This window comes from Triticum dicoccoides, chromosome 6B (genome assembly GCF_002162155.2).
Source record: "Triticum dicoccoides isolate Atlit2015 ecotype Zavitan chromosome 6B, WEW_v2.0, whole genome shotgun sequence".
NCBI lineage: Eukaryota > Viridiplantae > Streptophyta > Magnoliopsida > Poales > Poaceae > Triticum > Triticum dicoccoides.
This window is the reverse complement of record NC_041391.1, coordinates 561,553,223-561,576,834: the sequence shown is the minus strand read 5'-3', so window position 1 is coordinate 561,576,834 and position 23,612 is coordinate 561,553,223. Positions and strand designations below refer to the sequence as shown.

Sequence of the window (23,612 nt, the reverse complement as noted above, 5' to 3'; positions counted from 1 at the left end):
AAAAGACTGGCAATGGTATGTATCAAAAGCAAGGAGCATCTACGAGCCAAATTTTGGCATGTACTACTAGGATTTCAGTACCTATGACCCTTACTCTGATCGATGTAACTCTGAAGTTGCAGTGGAAGTGTAAGATTGCTCTCCAACGCGCTGACCCAAACGGACGGCGGCCTTTTGTCCGTTTGGGTTGGCCGTCCGCCCAACGTCCGCCCTGTTTTAAATTTGGATCGGCAGTGTGTTGATTTGGGTCGGCGGTGTGTCCAACGACCGACCCATATGTGCCGGTGTGGATTGGCCGCCCTATTTCAACAAATAACTCGTTTTTTGCATTGTTTCACACACAACTTTCACATTCAAACATATAATCAGAACGAAATAAATAACATAGTTTCAACTGAATAAAATAGCATAGTTTTACAAGCCGAATAAAAGTAAAAATGTCTCACATAGTTTTACAAACCGAATAAAGAAAATACATTTATTGGTTGCCAACATGAGCCCACATATGCTCAGCCAAATCATTTTGCAGTTGCACATGAGTTTCTCAATCACGCATGTCATGATGAATTGGGTGAATTGTTCAAACGTTGCGGCTCCTCCATGCTCAGGCACAACATTCTCACCTTAAAACTGAAACCCTTGATCGTACAGACGTTCTAGGCGCTCATCTTCTACAATCATATTGTGCATGATCACACAAGCAGTCATCACCTCCCATAGTTTTTGCGTGCTCCAAATATTAGCAGGAAACCGAACGATGCCCCATCGAGATTGCAAAACACCGAAGGCACGCTCGACGTCCTTCCTAGCACTCTCTTGTTTTTTGGCAAATCTTTTCCTCATCTCTCCGACAGGGTTGGGGATTGTCTTCACAATAGTGATCCACTGAGGATAGATACCGTCACACAGGTAGTATTCTTTTGTCGTAGCTGTGGCCGTTGATAGTAAAGTTCACCGGTGGGCTGTTGCCTTCGGCAAGCCTAGCAAACACTGACGAGCGCTGAAGCACGTTGATATCATTGTGTGATCCGGTCATGCCAAAGAAAAAGTGCCAGATCCAGAGATCTTGAGACGCCACGGCCTCTATTATGACAGTGCATGCCCTAACATGGCCCTTATACTGCCCTTTGCCAAGCAGAAGGGCAGTTCTTTCATTCCCAGTGCATGCAGTCTATGCTGCCAAGCATCCCTAGGAAGCCCCTGCTGGCATTCATCGTCAACAAACAAGTTGTATCTTTAGGAGTCGGCTCTCTCAAGTACTCAGGGCCAAACACAACAATAACTGCTTTGCAGAACTTATACAGGGAGTCTAGGCATGTAGACTCGCTCATACGGGCGTACTCGTCAGTGAGATCACCAGGCACTCCGTATGCAAGCATTCGGATGGCGGCAGTGCATTTCTGATAAGAAGATAAACCAATCTTTCCAACGGCATCCTCTTTGCACTCGTCGGCGACGTTCATTTTGTACCTTGGCAAACTGTCGAACAACTTGCGGGTGCGACGAAGGAGACGGCTGGCAAGGGGAGTCGCGGCGCGCACGGACCAGCTAGCTGCCCTGCCGGCGTCCGACTAGCGTGCCGGTGAGGATCTGGCCGGGGTGGCGAGGCGGCTTCTTGGTCGCGGTCACGGCTGTGTCGGGGGAGCGGGGGTGGGAAGCTGTCGGTTCCCTAGCGGCAAGACGGCGGTGGCGGACGACATGGGAGGTGGTTTGCAGAGGGGATGTTGCGGCGCCGGCAGCTGGCAGAGTCACCAAAAAAAATGGGCGGCGGCGTCGGCGACGAAGTAGGCGGACGAGGGTTTGCTATTGGATTGTGAGAGGCCAATGTGCCACCGACCAGTGGGTCAGGGGGAGAAGGCGAGCGCGCGCGTCCGTTTTGTGTCCGCGCCGACGCAAATCCGGCTCAAAAATGGGCCGGGAATGGGTCGCTCGCGGATGAAAAGCGGACGCGCCTCCGTTTGGGCCGGCGTTTGGGCCGACTTTTGTGTCCGCGCCAACCCAAACGGACGCCCGCGGACGAAATGGGTCGCCCCGTTGGAGTTGGTCTAACTTGTTAGATTGATCTCCACCCATTTGAGCCCAACGGCTCAACGGGCCCCTTGGCCTGCGCCCTGATCGAGGGCGCCCAACCCTCTTCTGGTTGGTGGGCCCCCTTTCGCCAGCGCTATAAAGAGAGGTGGGGCCCGGACGCATAGATCACGAGGTTGACCATGCGCCACACACCCCACCGACACCCCAATCCGATCTAGGGTTAGCGCTAGGCTGGCGGGAAGCTCTACGGCCGCCACTGCCCACTCGCCATCAGCACCGTCGCCCTCCGCCATGGCCACCAGCGCTCGAGCTCATCGAGCCAAGGAGAAGGTAGACTGCCGTCAAATCTCTAATCTACCTGATCCTAAAGATCTATCATAACTAAGTACAGGAGGAGCACTACTGTGGTAGAAAATGATGGAATTGAAACTGAATTATTGCTGCACGCATCGGCGTCAGGTTTCTGGTGCAGTTTAGTTCAGTTTGTTCGGATGGGTGTGACTGAGGGGGCGTTTGTTTCCAGGGACTTTTTGATGTAGGGACTAGAAAAAGTCCCTAACAAACCAAACAGGATGGAACTTTTTTGGGACTTTTTGCTAAAAGTCCTTAGAAGCACCTCCTTGAGAGTCTTTTTCAAAAAGTCCCAGGGACTAGAGAAACAAACACCACCTGAGAGGAACAGCACAACGTCAAAGGGGGAAAGAATACGGTGCAGCAGCAACACAAACAGCAACAAATGCGACTTCCTTCCAGACAAAAACAAGGCAAGAGTTCATTAGATCAACACCACCGGTCACTGAATAAAGCGAATCACCTTCCAGGTGAATTGAAGTTTCAGCTGCTATAGGTACAGAAAGTGGTGAAGGGCGAGCAACCAATGAAGAAACGCATGAGGTTGCCCAATGATCCTGGATGGTGTGTGAGAAATCTCCTTGGAGCCACCCAACCATATACTCCCTCTATCTCAAAAAAATGTAAGAAGTTTTTTTGACAACACGTCACATGTTCTTTTTGTAAGGCAAAAAGAGATAGATCCGCCATTTCACTGTCACGGGTAAGCACAAATGGTTTACTAGTACCACCACTATTAGACTATTATTACTAGTAGCCAACAAAGATTACACTGATATGCTCTAGATCCAAGCAAATAACTAGGCAATATCTGCACATCAGATTTCATTAATGCGGTACTGAGTAGTGTTCTCAGGACTACCTACCTTTGAACATTATGCATCAGCGAAAAGGAGAAAAAAGAAACGGGGCGATATGGGCATAGAACTGTCGAAATTATGGTGCGATATGCGAAAGCATCAAGTAAAGTGAACTTCAGAATAATGGAACTGTCTTGCAGATTTCAGAATCAACTTTAACTCAAGTAAAGTGAGTGGACAGAGGAGCAAACCTAATGAAAGCTGGAGTAACTAGAAATGCAGTTGAATGGTCGCCATAGATAACCACATGCCACTGTCAGTCAACAAGGAATAATAACATAAAGCACTTCACTTATGAATCACCATGCCTAATTAGGAAAGGCTGAATTATGACATACAGAATCTTGGGCAAATAGGCAAGTCAGAAAAGCACAAACTAGCGTCCATGAGAAACACAATTTTGCACAGATCTATTACACTGCATAGATAAAATAAATCTCCCATGACAAACCTACCTTGGAAAAGAGAAGAATGGAACCAACAATCGCACAAGGCGCAAGGACGTGGCAAAATTCACGATCTTAAGACAGCATTTGCATCAACGAATGTTGCAGCAAAGAGAAGAGAAAATATTACAAGCTTAAAATCACATCTACTAGAACATACCAGATGTATCGTAGTACAACAGTATCAAGACTCTCAGTAATATGCTACATTAAGAATGGCACAACCGTGTAGATGGCCTTCCCAGGCCAGATCAAACATCAAAGCACTGTGTACAATCCTTGGAGATTTGCAAGATAAGGTCTTCAATCAATCTTGACGTTTGAGAAAAGGTAGTGAACGAAAGAGAATGATGTCAGGAACCCAACAGTCCCAGTAGCTAGCATAATGGCAAGAGAGACAATGAAAGCGTATCCAATATAGAGCGTAGCAGAAACTGGCCCACTCAAGCTTCTGAGATCAAACACCAAGTAGTTGATAGAGTAGAGGAACACATAAAATGCCACTGCTCCAGAGGCAAAGAAAGCTTTCCACCACCACCTCCAGTCCTCAGCACAGAGATGCATGTACGTAAGAACAACAGATACCTCAGCGCATACCACAACCAACAGAAGGAGCACAACAAGGAGGAACCCAAACACATAATAGAACCTTCCGAGCCAGATGCTTGAGAGAATGAAGAAGAGCTCAATGAAGAGTGTTCCGAAAGGTAGAGTTCCAGCACCAAATATGAGCAGCCATGAGTAATTCTTTGAAGGGATTTCTCTTGGTATTTGATTGGTTCGAACGGGGAATTCAATTGGCTCAGCCCTTGTTCCAAGGAAACCACCTAGAAGGGTAAGTGGCACAGAGATACAGAACCACAAGGAGAGAAGAGTGAAGAAAAGTGAAATGGGAAGGGCTCCAGTACTATTTCTTGACCACAGCATGAAGTTCAATACAGTGAGGACAATGAAGACAATGCCAGGGAAGAAACAGGCAGTTGACCAGGAGACAGACCTCCATCCCTCAGAAGTTCCTTTTATAGTCCTCCAGAGCCTAACAGCAGCATATCCGGCCAAAATTCCAAGTAGCATATAAAGGAATATCATCCCTGTCAACAGCATTCCTCTAGACGCAGGAGACATGAATCCAAAGGTGGCAAAAAAAATGGTGACAATCGCCATACCCAGAATTTGAACCCCGTCGCCAATCATAACACAAAACAGCTTTGATGAGGTTGGCTCTCTGAAAACATCTCCAACAACCAGCTTCCACCCAGAGAGCTCCTCATTCATCTGAGCTTGGGACTCCTTATCCAGCTCCTCATATCTAGTCAAGTCCCTCCTCACTGTCCGCAATAATATGACAAAAACAATGCCAGCCAAGAACAGTATTACCATCAACGAGTTCATAATTGAGAACCAGTGAATTTTCGCACCCTCCATCTTCAGGTATGCATCCCACCGTGATGGCCATCTGATGTCACTGTTTACAAATTCAACCTCATATGTAAAAGTAATCTGCTCCTTCTCCCTGATCATTTGAGATTTCTCCAACTCCACAGGGCAGCTCACAGAATCAACCTTTTCATACATCGTAAGCTTCGTCATGGCTTCAGGATCACGCTTCACACTGCATGGGACAACCTCAAATCCCACTATCTCATACCCAGACTTGGCATCAGTGCCAGTGTCAGTGTCTGAGATCACTTCCATTCCTTCCCCAGTTCCAACGACCCTCACTTTACCTCCTTCATACTTATGGACCAAGACTTTAAATTTCAGGTGATTAATGATGTAGACGTCGGAGGTACCTTCTGGGGTATAACCAACTGGATAGCCTGTCCACTGAATGGTCATTCCATTCTGCTCGGTAAACCTCCTCACAGGAAGATTGTCAAGAATCATGTTCACCTGGTAGAGGTCCTGGCTTCGCTGCTTGAGGAGCTTCACATCATCCTCATCAAGTGGGCTCGTGGTACACAGGTAGAGCGATTCATTGACATTGACATGGAAAAGGTAAGGGGAATTATCAATCTGGTCACCCATAAGGAGCTCCCCCAGATTTTCAGCACTCTTCTTTATCCCACCCTTAGGACGGCAGTATGGGAGGCTGTAGTAGCTGAAAGGCAGTTCTGTCTCGATGGATGTGAGCGAGTTCACCTTTGCTCCTATCTCCTCGCCTTGCCGGTACGTGTGCATGTAACTACCTGGCAAGTAGAACGCCTCACAAGCAGGAGCCATCACAAGAAACACCACTAGCAAAGCAGAGAATATCCAGCCCTTGGCCATGATTGCCAGTTCCCAGCAACCTCTGCCTAACACCTGAAACCAAAAGGAAGAACATCAACAGTCAGTTCCTCTAACTATAGCCTATAGGTCATATGTCAAGCAAATACATCAGCACCAAATAAACATAAGACTACCAAAAAAGGATATCACCCGCTTTATTGATAAATAAAGCAAACGACCACACACAACCAAGTTCATCCGAGCACGGAAGTTCAACAGCAAAGAAAGGTTCAAACAGGGTAAAAAAAAACAAAGGCCATGCTGGGGCAACAGCACAAAACACGCCCAGGATAAACTAAGCCTCAAGGAGGATCAAAGAGTAAAATGAGACTGGCAGCAAGGTCCTTGTAGCTCCTCATCAAGGTGCCGTTGGCAGGCCAATCACGACGCTTGCTGAGGGGCTTCCATTGCTCACAAATTCATAAGACTACAATATGGCTAGTTGATAACTTGATATTTCTCTGTAAGCAGCATAAGCATAACATACACCTACTTCAGAATGAAAGAATGTCTGGCCAAAGGTGCTAGATGAAATAATAAACCAATTCATAGTCGTTCTTTTACCATCCATCATGAAACAATAAGCAAACAGACAACAAACATATTTGGGGAAATTTCTGCCAGAGAGAATAGAAATAAAATGCCCATGTCCCAGATGCTCGCTAACAAAACCTCGGGGAACTAGGAAAAGGCGGCATCCATCAGCAGTAACGGCGCATCTTGCATTGCGCCAATCAGGCATGCGAAATGCAAAGGCTAAATCTAACGTGCGCGAGTTAGAAGCATGGATGACTAAGCACGTGCCACCTAGATCAGCAAACGAGTTCTTATAAGAAACTAAATCAGCGACAAATCTTGAACAGTAGCACTGGAGCTGCTTCCAGCATGGCTCAAACATTTGCTCCGCTCGACCCTAGAACTGAAAACCACTCCCGAATCGCGGTACGGGAGCGCCTCGGGCGAGCAGATCTACGCCGCCGCCCCCATGCGAGCGGGTAAACAGGAACGGCGTAGGCACGAACCCGCGAGCTAAGGCCGCCCCAGATCTATACGAAGTAGGCGCCGGCGCGCAGATTGAAACGGGGAGGAGAAAGGGGGGAGCGGTCGATCGATCCGAACCTGGCACCGGAGATTGAGGCGACGGTGGGAGGAGATGCTCGTCGGCGTGAGCGAACCAGTTTGCAGCAGCGAACCAACTGCTCAGTCCAGAGCAATGTCCAGACCTCCCCTTCCGGAAGAAAAAGGTTAAGCGATTTTACTGTCACCGGATGGGCTCATTTGGGCTCAAGTCTATACGCGAGTTGGGCTGGGCTTGGCTTGCTAAAGGAAGATGGGCCAGTTGTTTTCGTTGTGGACGTGGGCTCCGGTGATCACGTTACGGGAACCCCTGTTTATCCGAAATCAAACACCTAAAAAAAAGGATTATCCGAAATCACTAATTTCTCTTTAAAAAATCCGAAATCACTAATTGACTCCTTCCAAAAGATCACCTCCTCCTTCTCCCCAAGTTGTGATAAGTCATGCGCTGCATGTGCGCCACTTATTGCAACCTGGGAGTGCCACTTGTCACAATCTGATAGTTTTCTCTTTTTTCGTATATCTATTTATTCAAAACATTTTATCTCTTAACCGTGCGTTCAAATCTCAAACCGTTTTTATCATTGAATTTCTCGCGTCAAGATCTTAAAAACTAGATACCCTGTTGATAGGTTTTGATGAACCTTTTTTCACGAAAAAACCTGACAAGTAAGTTTTTTCCTTTTTTGGAAGCCTTTTCCGAGATGCATGTCCGTGCCTCTCGCAGAAAAAAAAAGAAGAGAAAACGTGTTTTTTGTTTCTGAGCCTCTCACGGAAGAAAGAAAAAAGAAAATGTTTTTTTTGTCATTTCTGAGAGACAAGGCCGTGCCTCTCGCGGAAGAAAAACATTCCTCTCACGAGAAAAATTGTTAAAAAGCTAATAAAGACCAATGAAAAACCAAAAAGTAAAAAAAATGAAAAAAATATTTAGAAAGCCGAAAACGCGTGCAAAAAAACAAAATTCAGAGGACCGTCCAGAGCACGACACATGGTGGCGGCTGGCATGCTCCAGGCCACCCCATGTGATCTGGGAGGCTCTCGGAGGAGCGCTCCTCAATTTTTTTTGAGGGGTTAGGAGCGCTCCTCAACTAGTTGCTCTTTCTTACCGGTGCACCTTTGTGGGCCGCGACATGCTAAGATCCAGTTGAGCGAGCGATGTTGTTATTGCTCGCAGCAACCTGTGTAGAGGAAACCACACTGGATTCTCAAAAAAAAAAAAAAAACCTCCACCATCTTCTAATATAAAAAAAGAGAACGAAAGCCCCACCCACCCGGCTGCAATAGCTGTTCCCCCGGTTTTGGTTGTGGTTTTGTAGGGGCATCGACCTGAAGCAAGCGGCCGCCAAGAAACGCCGGGATCAAGGCGTTAGCGTACAACGTCGTCGAGTTGCAGCGCGTCGCCCGCGCTAGACCGTGAGTCCTCGCCCCCTCATCGCCAGTTCTTGGGATCTGCTTTTTATTGGATTGGAGACCTAGAATCATGCCAACATCATCAAATCTTTTGGAATCAAATAATCCGATTAGCACCAGCTGATTTCGCCCCGTCAGCAATCTATAAAAACGAAAGTCCAGATGTCAAAGCTCACTTTCCAGACTCGGTTATATAAGTATTATGTATCCAAATATATTTTAGTTACTGCAGGTCCAACTGTGCCTAGGCCAAAAATAGCAACAATGGAACCTGCTTCAATCGCTATTTCCCCTCCCTCTCAATCCTTGCTGCTGTACCCACCGGCTCTTCCATATCGATGACACTGCCTCTGCAGAGTTGCTGCTGCCTGTTTGAGGTCACATCTCCGTCAACTTGCTTCATGCTGCCATAAAATCGACTTCCAAGTATTGTTAGATGCTGCCATGTGCTTCAGTTATTTTGTTTCAAATGGTGATTCATATTGCTGCATTGTTCAATCATTTTTGTATTAGATTGCAATTTTATTTCTTGTTCATTGCTAGCCTATTTCTTGTTCATTGCTAGCCTTATGTTACTGCAGACAAGCTTGTATGTTTGACACATACAGCGCTGAGCAATCCGAAATTGTCACCACAAATAGATCAGCTGATGCCACTATCGATACTTGCAGGTAAGCATATGCTCGCATGGAAATTCTTAATTTGGTCCCAAGTTTTGTATTGATGACGTATGAAATTGACGTTCACTTTTAGGGACGCCATGAAGATGAGTTATGATGATAAGTTTGCTGTTCTGAGGGGCATGGCTGAGGAATGCATCTATGAGGATGAGCTCCGCCTCCTGCTGAAAAAGAAGGCTGCTCCTGTTTGCTACATTTGGTTTGAGCCATCCCCCATGATGGACATAGAGCAGGTATAGCAATGGGAAAAGCTGATGTAGTATCCCCCAGCCGCGTGCGGATGTTTGCTGTGAACTAAGCATCGCTTGGTTGGCCAGAGGTGCGAAGGCGTGGACAACCAACATGCGCTTTAGACCTGGCCTTCGCGGGTGTGCTCATATTTGTTCTCTCTGATTAAAAATGCCACCGGTGCTAGTGCCTGATCAAGTTTTTTTTAATGCTTGTTAGTTATTACTGAACCTTAAAACATGTAGGAAGGGTGGTATTAGATTCGATTTTTTGTGGATTTGGTAAATTTAACTTTATGAACTCTACCCTACCCAGCACCAGACTTCCATGCACCTACTCTTCTCCTGCCCTACCCAGCACGAGTTTTCATACTCCTAATCTTTTCCTGTCTGCTAGTACGGTCATTCTTGGTGCAGCCTAACTTGTAAATTCAGTGTGAAACTTGATGCTTGTAACATTATTAGTTTAAATGCATAATTAGCTGGGGTTTGGAGATTAAATGAGTAACCTTTGACTTATGAGGTTGGTGTAAAAATAAGGTGTGTCAGATTACTCCTTCCTTACTTAGATGAGCTTGGAATAGACATAAAGCTAAAAAGACTTAGCAATATGCTTGTCCACGCTAAGCTTAGTACTGTTTGTTTTTACCGGCAAGAGCATTCTTGCACAGAGTTATAGGTTGTTCATGGTTTGAGGCAAGGGTTGTATGTATTATGATTCTGATATACACCTCTCATCATAGGCCTTACTCAAACCATCGTTGTGCTTTCATTTCTCCTATTAACACTTGCTCATGTCCAGTTTGTCTTACCATGTAATATATTGTCTGTAAATTAATTGGTTGCATTGGCCTATTCTCATGTTGCAGGGGATTATGAAGACAGTTTATGTAAACAAGATGCTCAAAGCTGGCTGCACAGTTAAAATATTGATGGCAGATTGGTTTCTGCAAAGACACCATATGATTGGCACCGACCTAAAGAAAATACGGACCATTGGTTGCTACAATATTGAGATGTGGAAAGCAGCTGGTATGGACCTTGACAGAGTAGAACTTGTATGGTTGTCAGACGAGTTGAATCATCATGCTGTTGATTACTGGCCACTTGCGGTGGAAATTTCCAGAAAATACACCATGAAAAGTATGGCAAGGTATTTCCTTGTTTACACTACTACCTAAGGCATACTTCACTTGTGAAGTTTTGAACTTATTCATGGCATTGTCAGATCATTTATCGTTCTTGTAACAACCAAGTCTATTATTATCTGCCGAGCAGGTTTTGTTGGAACAAGGCACCATATGGGCCACAAAGACTGCCTGCTGCCGAGATATTTTATCCTTGCATGCAGGTTGCTGCTATATTATGCCAGAAGGTTGGTTTATTTCATAACTGACTTGTATTTTTTGTTTTATTTGTGCTCTTAGTGATATACACTCATGGCTTTAAACCACACCGGATCTTGACAGCCAGTCAATGTAGACGACAAACAAATGCCCACTGTGACTGAAGCAGGTTGTGGCTAATTAGGATCAGAGGTGTTAAAAGGTAGATCAGTATTGTTGTCTGTTAAAGAAAAATAGCACAATACGAATACTAAGTCCCTCAAATATCTTGTGCGTGTGTACGTAGGACCTGGGAAAACAGATCACATGGTATTGTTTCTTTCTATTTCTCTGAGCCTGAACACCGTTCATAGCAAACCATGAGGGACTGAGGTATCATGGCAGCCTTGACTGCCAACATGTCACCTTAAGTCAGTTCTTTGCACGAAGCATCCTGTTGGTGGCAGCAAAGTAATATATGTTCCATGTTCTAGTTCAGAGCATGCATTTTAACTTTCGCACTTTGCAACCAGTTTTTGTGATCACTGTATCCCATACTGTGGATTGTTTGTAATGGACAACAAAATTCAGGTTCTCCTGATACAAACAACTTGTGTTATGAGCATCCTGTTTAGAAGTATTTAATCTCCACCTTGCACCAGGAGACTGAAATACTTTCTTTTTGTATTGCAGGCGGACATGTGGCTCTTCAGCATGGATCATCGTGACATTACCATGCTAGCTAGAGATTACTGTGAAGATATAAATAGGGAAACCAAACCAGCAATTATGCTGCACAGTATCCTGATTCAGACCTTCTGTCTTGTCTTTTTGTGTGTGTCATCCAGTTTGTTGTTTGACTGTTTGGATGGTGGTAGCTCTAGCTCATGCAATATATCCTTAGCTTGAAGTACAGATATGCTACCTATTTTACTAGAAGACCCTGAATTCCAGGACTTGAGAGATCCAGATCGGACTATCTTCATGCACGATAACGAGGTATCTAATTTGGTTATCTTGCAAGGGCAGATAGTTGACCTTTAGTGCTAAATCTGGTTGCACCTCTTGCATTTCAAAATAAATTTGTACTGGATATTTCAATTCAAGAGTTTTGGAGGTACAAACACTCCCAAATTCCCTGCAACTCATTGGCACTCCTCTCTAAAGAAATATAAGAGCCTTTAGATCACTAAAGTAGTGATCTAAAAGCTCTTATATTTATTTTACATAGGGTGCGTACAATAGACCCAAAGTGGTCGGACCCTTCCCCAGACCCTGCGCAAGCGGGAGCTACATGCACTGGGGCTGCCCTTTAGGGAGTATTATTTAGCTTAAATCTGATAACGTTGTAAGCTTATATAAACATTGTTTATATTATTTCCTCCTAAAGCTGTCCAAGAGTTTTCGCAGTCCATTTGCTCTGTTCTTTCCCTCTTAGCTTATGTAGCAAGCTAGGCTTTTCCCTATAAGTTTTCTCTTATAAAAGGGTACTGCTGTTAAGAGGTTGTATCATGAGATTCTGACCGTGGAATTTAAGAGAAGCCTGAAAACTTCGGTGCAGTACAAGAGCTTCATTTCAAATTGCTCTATTTTGCCTCCATTTATCGACTCCTTTTAAACTTGTAATTTTAATGCTGCTAGCATCATTTTGCCAGTGTTAACCTTCATGGGTATAATTTTGCAAGTTTACTCTTCACAAGTGTATGCGCATGTCTGTAGCATGCTGTTGGTTGCCCGTGGAGTCTTTTGTCTAGTTATCCTTGTGCTTTAGCTGGGTTTGATGCCCGTTGGCCGTTGCTTATCTTCTGTTTGTTGGAGATTGTCACTGTGGGTTATGGTGTCAACAGATTTTTGTCCCGTAGTAGGTGTTTCGACATCGAGCACTTACGGTGGGTTTCCTGTCGATGCCTCAACTCGCTCTCTTCTCTTTCCCTTTACTTGCTACCTAATTGCATCTAGGCGTCGTTGAACTTTGTATTGAATATTTCCGTTGAGCTATTAATGGAAAGGGGTGTGAGCCCTATTGGAAAAAAGTGTATGCACACATCTAGGCTCATAGCAGCGCTTTCGAGTTCTTATACTTTACAAATTTTTAGTGGGCAATCTAGTTTATATTTTTGGATAATAGCTAGCTCTCATATTTATTGTCTGCTACAGAAGACTGAAAGGGTTTGTTCACTGCAGGAGGATTTAAATAGGAAAATACTTTGGTCTTTCTGCCCTCCAAAAATAGCAACATGTAACCCTTGTTTGGAGTACATCAAATATGTTATATTCCCTTGGTTTGGAAAGTTGGCGATAGTTCATAAGGAAGGGAATGGTTATAACAGGTAATGTTCTTTCAATCTTCTAATAGACGTTGCCTCTTCCTGTTATTGTGAAAGGTTGACTTTGTAAATGCTATAAATCAGTATTATGTTCCTGCATTTGTGAGAGCTATTATCTTGTACATTACACATGTGAGCATGGAACAATGGTGTGCAAAGTTGGAGGCAGTTCAGAAGGGAGTGGTAGTTACAAGTAATCTCTCGGTCATCTATCAATAATTCTGCCTGTTTGTTGTGAAACATTGATTCCGTAATTCACCAGTAGGGTGGAAAAAGTTATGTATGCCCATAATCAAATCACCATCACATTCTACATTTGATAGCCAGTCAGCACAATCTTAAGTAGGTATTACCTCTGTTTCTAAATGTAAGATGTTTTGGAAGTTAGATTTACTGGAGTACCAAAGAATCGAGCACCAATAGATCTTACTATTGTGTAAAGTATAAACGGTATGAATAGATATCGTATTTCATCATTTTGTGAGAATTGTTTTTTTTATACAGGACATATACAAACATGGAACAACTTCTCCTTGATTATGAAAGTGGTGATATTGATTCAACTGATGTTAAACTGGCTTTTGAAAAGGCAATGAATAAAATATTAGAGGTAATTGTTGCTTTCTTAATTTTTAATATCCAAATCGTACCCAATGATATGCTGATAACCTGTGCCAGGATATTGATATTCAGGTTAAAAACACATTTCGTTTAGCTTTATGCATTATTTCTATCTGAATATAACTGAACCTTTAGCTATCTTTGAAATGAAATTTTAACATAGGGACGATTAATAACGTGGGGCCAGGTCTGCATGTCAGTAAAACGGCTGTTTATTTTGTTGATCTCTCTTAGCCAAAAGTAACGCAACAACTATGTGGCATGTGGGTGTTCTTGTTCTATCAGTATTTGTTTCTTTGACTGGAATAATTCTATCAGTATGAGAAGTTGAGAACTACCCTAGGATTAATGATAAATGGATGTGGTGAAGGATAATCAAATGATTTGGTGAATTCTTGGCTCCTTGCAGATATCTCAAAACTATACTTGCTATAAAGAGAATCTACACTTGATAGTTCAATCTTTCATGTGTTAATAATAGGAAAATTTAAGATAGTTCTTTTCCTTGGAAGTTGGTCAAACATTCTAGATCTAGAAACAACATGACAACCTTACAGTCTTCAACATTGGTCCAGCTAACCTTGTTGGCTTCTTTTTCTTTTCCCCTGGCCTGTAATACCCAACTGAATTATTTGTGTCCTCGAGTTATTTGGACATCTAAGTATTTTCCTCATATTTTTAACTAGTTCATATCCAAAGTAATACTTCAATCTGATTACTTGTTTTTGCTCATTGTCTTTGCTTCAAGCCTGTTCGCAGCCACTTCCGTGGCAACACCGAAGCCCAAGATCTATTTATTGGCCGGAGGTACAGTTTATCCGTAAGCTCGAATCATTATGTATATTGGTGCTAGTGGGGAAATGATTAGTGATGTTTCGAGTTGAGAGTGTTTGATGAATGTACTCTGTTAACAGTGAACACAGCAGAAATATGTAGATAGCACCCCTTTGTCGTCCTGATCAGAGCACAACACATCATGTCGATAGAGAAAGAAAATGAAGAATATGGGGTCAACTTACAAAGCTCAAACAGTAGTGAAAAAGTGAATAAATATACTATATACACATGCCCTGGTGGTTGAGTGCCCCCTACGAGTCGAGTGTGTTGATAAATTTAAGCAAGCAAAATTGTGATGTACTGATGTTTACCATCTTCTACTTCAGTTGCAGAAGCAAATCACTGCAGATACCTGGAAGATTATATTGCAGAACGAAGAGGTTACAGCTCCTGTAAGTTTGCTTGCCCTGACCTGGTAGATCCGGTCCCTTTCCTTGAAACATTTGACGGTTGTTGCGTACTCCCAATGTGCAAACTGTGGTCCAGTGTGACACTTTTGGAATTATCGGGTGGTCGAAGTTGATAATGATCTCAAGAAAGTCTTTCTAAGAGATGTTACCTTCTTTATTGCCAACATATCTCATGGAAAATCTGTATTCTGTTTTTTCAGTGGTGAAGTCCCGGACGCATGAAGAGGAAATGCTGGATCATCGAAGGAGTCGGAGATATAGTTTTTGTTGTTTAGAGAATTTCTTGAACTCCTTAACTTAAGGACCTTACGAAGTATGCATTTGTCTGTGTTGGGAGTTTAACTTGCTTATTTCTCGGCTGGATACATAGTTTTACATTCCGTGCGTCAAATCTAAGACAATGCAGCTTCAGCCTGCTTGAAAGTAATCCTTGCTGCCAAATGATCAATTGCCTCTCCCTACTGCCTCCGGCGTTGCTCTGGTGCCATGGGGCCAGAGGGGAATGTAAGGGTAGTGAGAGTGGGGGAACGATCTATAGAATGTATGCTGTCACTCAGGTTCGATTACAAGCGATACACGAATTTGGGGGAAGAAGGAGGAACAGTAGGAAGCTAGGGTTCGTGCCGCCGTCAGGTTCGTGATCCACCGGATGGTTGGGTCTCCGCTCGGGCAGGAATAAGTACCACGGCGGCTGGGCTCACTTTGCCCACTGTGGGCCGTTGATGAGTGAGCTGGGCTTCCTCGTCCTGACGGGCCTCTGGGCAGTGGCTAGGCCGCTGCCGGTTGGGGCCGCCTTGTCAGGTGCCTGGCTGGAGCTAGGGACGCTAACATCCCCTCCTCCTTGCGACGAGGCTTGCCCCCAAGCCTCTGCTGCTGGGAATCAAGCTTGGAGCGCCTCCTTATCCTCCCAGGTGTCGCTGAAGGCTGATTCGTCAGACCAGCGAACACGGACTTGCTCGACCATGGCACCGTTTCTCTTGCGCCAACGTTGTTGGAGGACTGCAACTGGCACGACTGGTGCATCAGTAAGGTGTGGAAGGATCGGGTTGGATGGCGTACCCGGTCGAAGGCAGCGGCGCAGTTGGGACACGTGAAAAACCGGGTGAACTTGCGAGTGTTGGGGAAGTTCCAGCTTGTATGCAGCTTCATTGATCTTGGCGATGACTTGGTAAGGTCCGTAGTACTTGAAGGCCAGCTTATGATTGGCTCGCCTGGCGACAGAGGTTTGAATGTACGGCTGCAGCTTGAGGTAAACTGAGTCGCCAACCTCGAAAGTACGAGGCGATCGTCGCTTGTCTGCTTGGTCCTTCATGTGCTGCTGCGCTCTGTTGAGGTGTTGTTGAAGTAGGTCTTGTATCACTGCACGTTCATCCAGCCACGAATGGAGTGCTGGGACTGTGCACTCCGAAGTAGGCGTGATCCCCCAGTGTCGTGGTTCATGCCCAAACATCGCTTTGAACGGCGACATCCCAATGCTGGAGTGGTGAGATGAGTTATACCAAAACTGGGCAAGTGGTATCCAGTGGCTCCATCGAGTCGGGCAGGCGTGCACAAAGCATCTGAGGTAAGTCTCTACGCACTGGTTCACCCTTTCGGTTTGCCCGTCGGTTTGTGGGTGATTGGCCGTACTCATTCTCAGCTCGGTACCAGCATACTTGAATAGTTCCCTCCAAAAGTGGCTGGTGAAGACCGGGTCACGATCAGACACAATGGCAGCAGGGAAGCCGTGGATCCGGTACACGTTGTTCATGTATAGGAGGGCCACTTTCGCTGCTGTATATGGGTGCGGCAACGGCAGAAAGTGCGCAAACTTGGTGCGCTTGTCCACTATAACCCAGAGGCAGTTGAACTTGCCGGACTGTGGCAGGCCTTCAATGAAATCCATCGTGATCATTTCCCACGGCTGTTGCGGAATAGGGAGAGGCTGAAGCAAACCCGGTGACGCTGCTCTATCTGGTTTAGCTTGCTGACAAGTGGGGCAACAACGGACATACTGCAGGACATGGGTCTTCATTTTTGGCCAAGCAAAGAGGCGACGGACGCGCCGGAAAGTTGCTGGAAATCCAGAATGGCCACCAATTGAGCTGTCGTGGAATGCTGCCATGATGCGTTGTTGGAGTTCAGTTGATCCACCCAGCCAAATGCGTCCACGGAATCGCAGAATTCCACTCTGTAATGAGAAACGCCCTTTGGGGTCTTCCCTTACTGCCAGCTGTTCCAGGAGTTTTTGCGCCCGTGGATTGCAGTTATAGCTGGCTATGACATCCTCAAGCCACGAGGGTTGACAAGAGGTAACATTGAACAACAGTTCTTGCGATTGGGCTCTTGACAGGGCGTCGGCGGCTGTGTTTTCTGTGCCCTTCTTGTAACGGATGGTGTAACGCAGCCCCAGGAGCTTCGTGAATGCACGCTGCTGCCACGGTGTGGACAGCCTCTGTTCCTCTAAGTGTATAAGGCTTTTCTGGTCCGTGTAGATGACGAACTCGCTATGTTGAAGATAAGGCCGCCATTGATCTACGGCGACCACAATTGCGAGGTATTCCTTCTCATAAGTGGAGAGCCCCTGGTACCTAGGACTCAGGCTCTTGCTCATGAAGGCTATCGGGTGCCCCTCTTGTTGCAGAACCGCGCCAATCCCTTTGTCGCAGGCGTCTGTCTCCACTGTAAAAGTCTTGCTGAAATTGGGAAGTGCGAGCACTGGGGCTATGATTAGTTGTTGTTTGAGTAACTCAAACCCCTGTGTTGTGTTATCTGTCCAGACGAAAGGCACCCCCTTCTTGAGTAAGTTGAAGAGAGGCCTAGCTATCACACCAAACCCTCGAACGAAACGGCGATAGTACCCTGCAAGGCCGAGGAACTGGCAAACTTCCTTGGCATCCTTGGGGGTGTTCCAGGCTTGCACCGCACGTATCTTGCTGGGCTCCGTGGCTACTCCGTCGCCGCTGATGACGTGACCCAGATAGGATAGTTGGTGCTGGCCGAATTCGCACTTGGAGCGCTTGACCTTTGCAGCAGCTGGAGGACTTGTTTGAGATGGTCAACATGTTCCTCCCAGGTCTTGCTGAATACCAAAATGTTGTCAAAGAACAAGAGGACACAGTGGCGAAGGAGTGGGTGCAGCGTTTCTGTTACAGCTCCAATGAAAGTGGCTGGCCCGCCCGCCAATCCAAAGGACAGAACCTTAAATTCATAATGCCCAGAGTGCGTTTGGAATGCCGTCTTGAACTCCTCACCTTCAGCCAATCGTATCTGGTGATAGCCCGCTCTGAGGTCGAGCTTGGAAAACCACCTTGCCCCGTGGAGTTCGTCGAGCAACTCTTCTATCACAGGCACAGGAAACTTGCTGATACGGGTCATGGCATTGAGGTGCCGATAGTCGATGCATAGCCGCCAAGTTCCATCCTTCTTCTTGACCAGAATTGCAGGCGAAGAAAAGTTGCTCTGGCTGCGTTGGATAACCCCTGATTTCAGCAATTCTGTCACTTGGCGTTCGATCTCGGTCTTGTGCTCTGGCTTGTGCTGATAAGGCCGGATATTGACAGGTTGTGCGCCTGGGACCAGAGGTATGGTATGGTCGCAGGCTCGACGAGGTGGAAGGCATGAAGGTTCATCGAACACATCAGTGAATTCGGCCAGGAGGTGCTGTAACTCAGGCGGTTCAGCTGGGTTGTCTGTCTCTCCTCCTTCAAGCTGGTACAACAAAATGACATGTAACAGGGAGCCTTGGCGATGCAGATTCTGAAGTTGGATCCTGTTGATCACATGACAGGTGGTGGAGTTGGCTTCATGCCCGAACAGGTGGGCTCGCCCCATAGGAGTAGGGAACTAAATATATTTGGCTTTCCAATCGACCATCATGGGACTATGTTACTCCAACCAATCCATGCCGAGAATTGCGTCATATGTGCCCAGAGGAAGTATCTTCATGTCCCTGACGAAATCGTGGCCTTGAAAAGACCATTGGCAGGCTGGAATGGATGCTTTACATGTCAGTTCACCACCGTCAGCCACACGGACTCGGGACGGTTGCTTGAGAGGAGTGACACCGCTCAGCTGCTGCGCCAGCTTCTGGTCGATGAACGATGTGGAACTGCCACTGTCAACGAGTAAAAGCACCTCGTGCCCTTGCATGGTGGCGAGGAGTTGGAAGGCCTTGGCTGATACACTGCCGTCTAGAGCAGAACGTGAGATGGCCATGGCCGTGTCGCACGGTGGAGCAGGAGTTCCATTGTCTTCTTAGTTGTCGTTGACGCCGAAGAGTTCCAGCATCTCTTCGACGACATGGAGTTGGACTGTAGTCGGGCAAGTGTGGTCGTGCCCCCAGCGTTCTCCGCATTTGAAGCAGAGACCGCGGGCCCGACGATAGTCACGCAACGCCTTCACCTTGGATGTGTCAGCACGCGCTGCCTCCGTTCCCCGGCGATCAGTGGCTCCTGACGGCGGAGCGAGGCGCAGTGGAGGCGGAGGAAGTGGGAGCGCCAGGCTTGGCCTTGAAGATGATTCGGGTGGCCGTGGTAGAGCGTCGAAAATGCCATCAGCCACTTCCTCTTGCAGTAAGGTGAGAGCGCAGGCCGTGTCCAGGTCCTGTGGCCGCTGGACCAGAACCACAGCCCGAATGTCCTTCCGCAGCCCCCCCACGAAACGTGTGAGAAAGTAAAATGGATGAATAGTGTCAGAATAGGAGCTTAAGTGATTGATAATCAATTCAAACTTCTCGATGTAATCAGCAACTGAAGTAGTTTGCCGGACAGTGTAAAACTGTCGGATCAGCATTTGGTGCCGATCCCGGCCAAAACGCGTGCACAGGTGGGCGGTGAAGGAATTCCAATCAAATTCAGAGAGGCGTTTTTGGATCGATTGAAGCCAAATTGACGCCGGACCAGAAAAATTCAAAGCAGCCATGGGTACCCAGAACGAAGGTGCTATCCCAAACATGGTGAAATACTGCTCACAGAGCGTTTTCCACAAATTTGGGTTCTCCCCCGAAAATTGCGGAAAGGAAATGGATGGATGCGCTTGCCCGAGCCCGGTGAGGAGCTGGCTGGCGTGCGCGAACGGAGAGAGAGCACTGGGGGAAGGGGGAGGATCACACTGACCGTTTGCCGGGAGCGGTGGGGGCGTCTGGAAAGGCGCCCCCGACGGCCCCCGCGGGATGTTGAAGATGCCGTGGTCATTGGACCCGTGGGGAACGCGAGTCGCGCCTGTCCCGGCGCTTGGATCGGTGCCGAGCGTCGTTGGCGGTGGATCTTGGAGCGTGTCCACCCGAGCGCCCTCACTTGGTGGTGTAGAAGTCGATGCTGCGAATTGCAGCGCCTCCACGGCCTCACTCAGATCGGTGACGCGCCGCTCCAGATCCGGCTTCTAGGTGAGGAGATCATCGATTTTGGCTGCGGTCACCTGCTAGGCCTTGGTGTTGGCAGCGATGAGCGACTCCCAGCGGTCGAGGAAGGTTTGGATCGACGGATCCATGGCCTCCAGAAGCGAACGAGCGTGACGGAGGCGTCTGGTTTCTATGATCTGCGCCAGATCGGGAGTAGGAAGGTGGTGGTCTGGGCTCTGATACCAGATGTAAGGGTAGTGAGAGTGGGGGAACGATCTATAGAACGTATGCTTGTTGGGGAACGTAGCAGAAATTCAAAATTTTCCTACGTGTCACCAAGATCTATCTATGGAGAGACCAGCAACGAGTAGAAAGAGAGTGCATCTACATACCCTTGTAGATCGCTAAGCGGAAGCGTTCAAGTGAACGGGGTTGATGGAGTCATACTCGTCGTGATTCAGATCACCGATGATCAAGTGCCGAACGGACGGCACCTCCGCGTTCAACACACGTACAGCCTGGTGACGTCTCCCACGCCTTGATCCAGCAAGGAGAGAGGGAGAGGTTGAGGAAGACTCCATCCAACAGCAGCACAACGGCGTGGTGGTGGTGGAGGAGCGTGGCAATCCAGCAGGGCTTCGCCAAGCACCACGAGAGAGGAGGAGGAGGAGAGGCAGGGCTGCACCAACGAGAGATCAAATCGCGTGTTATGGGCAGCCCCATGCCTCAATATATATAGGGGGGAAGGGGGCTGCGCCCCCTTTAGGGTTTTCCCACCCCCTAGGGGCGGCGGCCAGCCCTAGATGGGTTTTGGGGTGCGGCCAAGAGGGGGGGAGGAGTCCATCCTCCCCAAGGCACCTCGGAGGTGCCTTCCCCCTTGAGGACTCTTCCCTCTAGGGTTCCCTAGGCGCATGGGCCTCTTGGGGCTGGTGCCCTTGGCCCATGTAGGCCAAGGCGCACCCCCTACAGCCCATGTGGCCCCCCGGGGCAGGTGGCCCCACCCGGTGGGCCCCCGGGACCCTTCCGGTGGTCCCGGTACAATACCGATGACCCCGAAACTTGTCCCGATGGCCAAAACAGGACTTCCTATATATAAATCTTTACCTCCGGACCATTCCGGAACTCCTCGTGACGTCCGGGATCTCATCCGGGACTCCGAACAACATTCGGTAACCACATACAAGCTTCCTTTATAACCCTAGCGTCATCGAACCTTAAGTGTGTAGACCCTACGGGTTCGGGAACCATGCAGACATGACCGAGACGTTCTCTGGTCAATAACCAACAGCGGGATCTGGATACCCATGATGGCTCCCACATGTTCCACGATGATCTCATCGGATGAACCACGATGTCAAGGACTCAATCGATGCCGTATTCAATTCCCTTTGTCTATCGGTATGTTACTTGCCCGAGATTCGATCGTCGGTATACCGATACCTTGTTCAATCTCGTTACCGGCAAGTCACTTTACTCGTTCCGTAACACATCATCCCGTGATCAACTCCTTGGTCACATTGCGCATATGATGATGTCCTACCGAGTGGGCCCAGAGATACCTCTCCGTTTACACGGAGTGACAAATCCCAGTCTCGATCCGCATAAAACAATAGATACTTTCGGAGATACCTGTAGTGCACCTTTATAGTCACCCAGTTACGTTGTGACGTTTGATACACCCAAAGCACTCCTACGGTATCCAGGAGTTACACGATCTCATGGTCAAAGGAAGAGATACTTGACATTGGCAAAGCTCTAGCAAACGAACTACACGATCTTTGTGCTATGCTTAGGATTGGGTCTTGTCCATCACATCATTCTCCTAATGATGTGATCCCGTTATCAACGACATCCAATGTCCATAGCCAGGAAACCATGACTATCTGTTGATCACAACGAGCTAGTCAACTAGAGGCTCACTAGGGACATATTGTGGTCTATGTATTCACACGTGTATTACGATATCCGGATAATACAGTTATAGCATGAATAAAAGACAGTTATCATGAACAGGGAAATATAATAATAATACTTTTATTATTGCCTCTAGGGCATATTTCCAACATGGTCATCTTGGTGACAAGCTCGAGTTCATCAAAAAAGGAGTACACTCGCATCTTCTATGATGTTTTCGATGTTGGAGGTTATGACGATTCTTCTCAGTTGGAGGTTTCACTCCTCTATTTGTTGGCATACCTCCCCTGCCTCTTCTTACTATATTATCGGTTCTTGTTTGGTTCTTCTCTTTGTGAGTTTTGGAGCTTATGGTCATCTTGGTGACAAGCTCGAGTTCATCGAAAACGGAGTTCACTCGCATCTTCTATGATGTTTTTGATGTTGGAGGTTATGTCGGTTCTTCTCAGTTGGAGGTTTCACTCCTCTATTTGTTGGCATATCTCCCCTTCCTCTTCTTACTATATTATCGGTCCTTGTTTGGTTCTTCTCTTTGTGAGTTTTGGAGCTTATGGTCATCTTGGCGACAAGCTCGAGTTCATCGAAAACGGAGTTCACTCGCATCTTCTATGATGTTTTCGATGTTGGAGGTTATGCCAGTTCTTCTCAGTTGGAGGTTTCACTCCTCTATTTCTTGGCATACCTCGCCTACCTCTTCTTACTATATTATTGGTTCTTGTTTGATTCTTCTCTTTGTGAGTTTTGGAGCTTATGGTCATCTTGGTGACAAGCTCGAGTTCATCGAAAACGGAGTTCACTCGCATCTTCTATGATGTTTTCGATGTGGAGGTTATGCCGGTTCTTCTCAGTTGGAGGTTTCGCTCCTCTATTTCTTGGCATACCTCCCCTACCTCTTCTTACTATATTATTGGTTCTTGTTAGGTTCTTCTGTTTGTGAGTTTTGGAGCTTATGGTCATCTTGGTGACAAGCTCGAGTTCATCGAAAACGGAGTTCACTCGCATCTTCTATGATGTTTTCGATGTTGGAGGTTATGTCGGTTCTTCTCCGTTGGAGGTTTCAGTCCTCTATTTGTTGGCATACCTCCCCTGCCTCTTCTTACTATATTATCGATTCTTGTTTGGCTCTTCTCTTTGTGAGTTTTGGTGCTTATGGTCATCTTGGTGACAAGCTCGAGGTCATCGAAAACGGAGTTCACTCGCATCTTCTATGATGTTTTCGATGTTGTAGGTTATGCCGGTTCTTCTCCGTTGGAGGTTTCACTCCTCTATTTGTTGGCATACCTCCCCTGCCTCTTCTTACTATATTATCGGTTCTTGTTTGGTTCTTCTCTTTGTGAGTTTTGGAGCTTATGGTCATCTTGGTGACAAGCTCGAGTTCATCGAAAACGGAGTTCACTCGCATCTTCTATGATGTTTTCGATGTTGGATGTTATGCCGGTTCTTCTCAGTTGGAGGTTTCACTCCTCTATTTGTTGGCATACCTCCCCTTCCTCTTCTTACTATAT

At 46.7% G+C, this 23,612-nt stretch overlaps 2 protein-coding genes across 2 annotated transcripts; one reads left to right on the top strand and one right to left on the bottom strand.

Moving 5' to 3' along the window:
- Positions 1–3,628: 3,628 nt before the first annotated feature.
- Positions 3,629–7,196, bottom strand: LOC119325236 (transmembrane 9 superfamily member 12-like). The gene is made up of 2 exons (XM_037598981.1): positions 7,079–7,196; positions 3,629–5,992 (listed from the first exon to the last, which is right to left on the bottom strand). The coding sequence occupies exon 2, from the start codon at positions 5,957–5,959 to the stop codon at positions 3,992–3,994; it is 1,968 nt and encodes a 655-aa protein (XP_037454878.1). The 5' UTR covers positions 5,960–5,992; positions 7,079–7,196; the 3' UTR covers positions 3,629–3,991.
- A 1,149-nt stretch (positions 7,197–8,345) lies between these two features.
- LOC119320220 (tyrosine--tRNA ligase 1, cytoplasmic-like) lies at positions 8,346–15,245 on the top strand. Its single transcript, XM_037594321.1, has 12 exons — positions 8,346–8,449; positions 9,028–9,117; positions 9,200–9,359; positions 10,223–10,506; positions 10,632–10,728; positions 11,372–11,477; positions 11,595–11,677; positions 12,863–13,008; positions 13,510–13,615; positions 14,375–14,433; positions 14,790–14,855; positions 15,074–15,245. Exons 2-12 carry the CDS (start codon positions 9,038–9,040, stop codon positions 15,093–15,095), a joined length of 1,209 nt encoding a protein of 402 aa, XP_037450218.1. The 5' UTR covers positions 8,346–8,449; positions 9,028–9,037; the 3' UTR covers positions 15,096–15,245.
- The last annotated feature ends 8,367 nt before the right edge of the window (positions 15,246–23,612 follow it).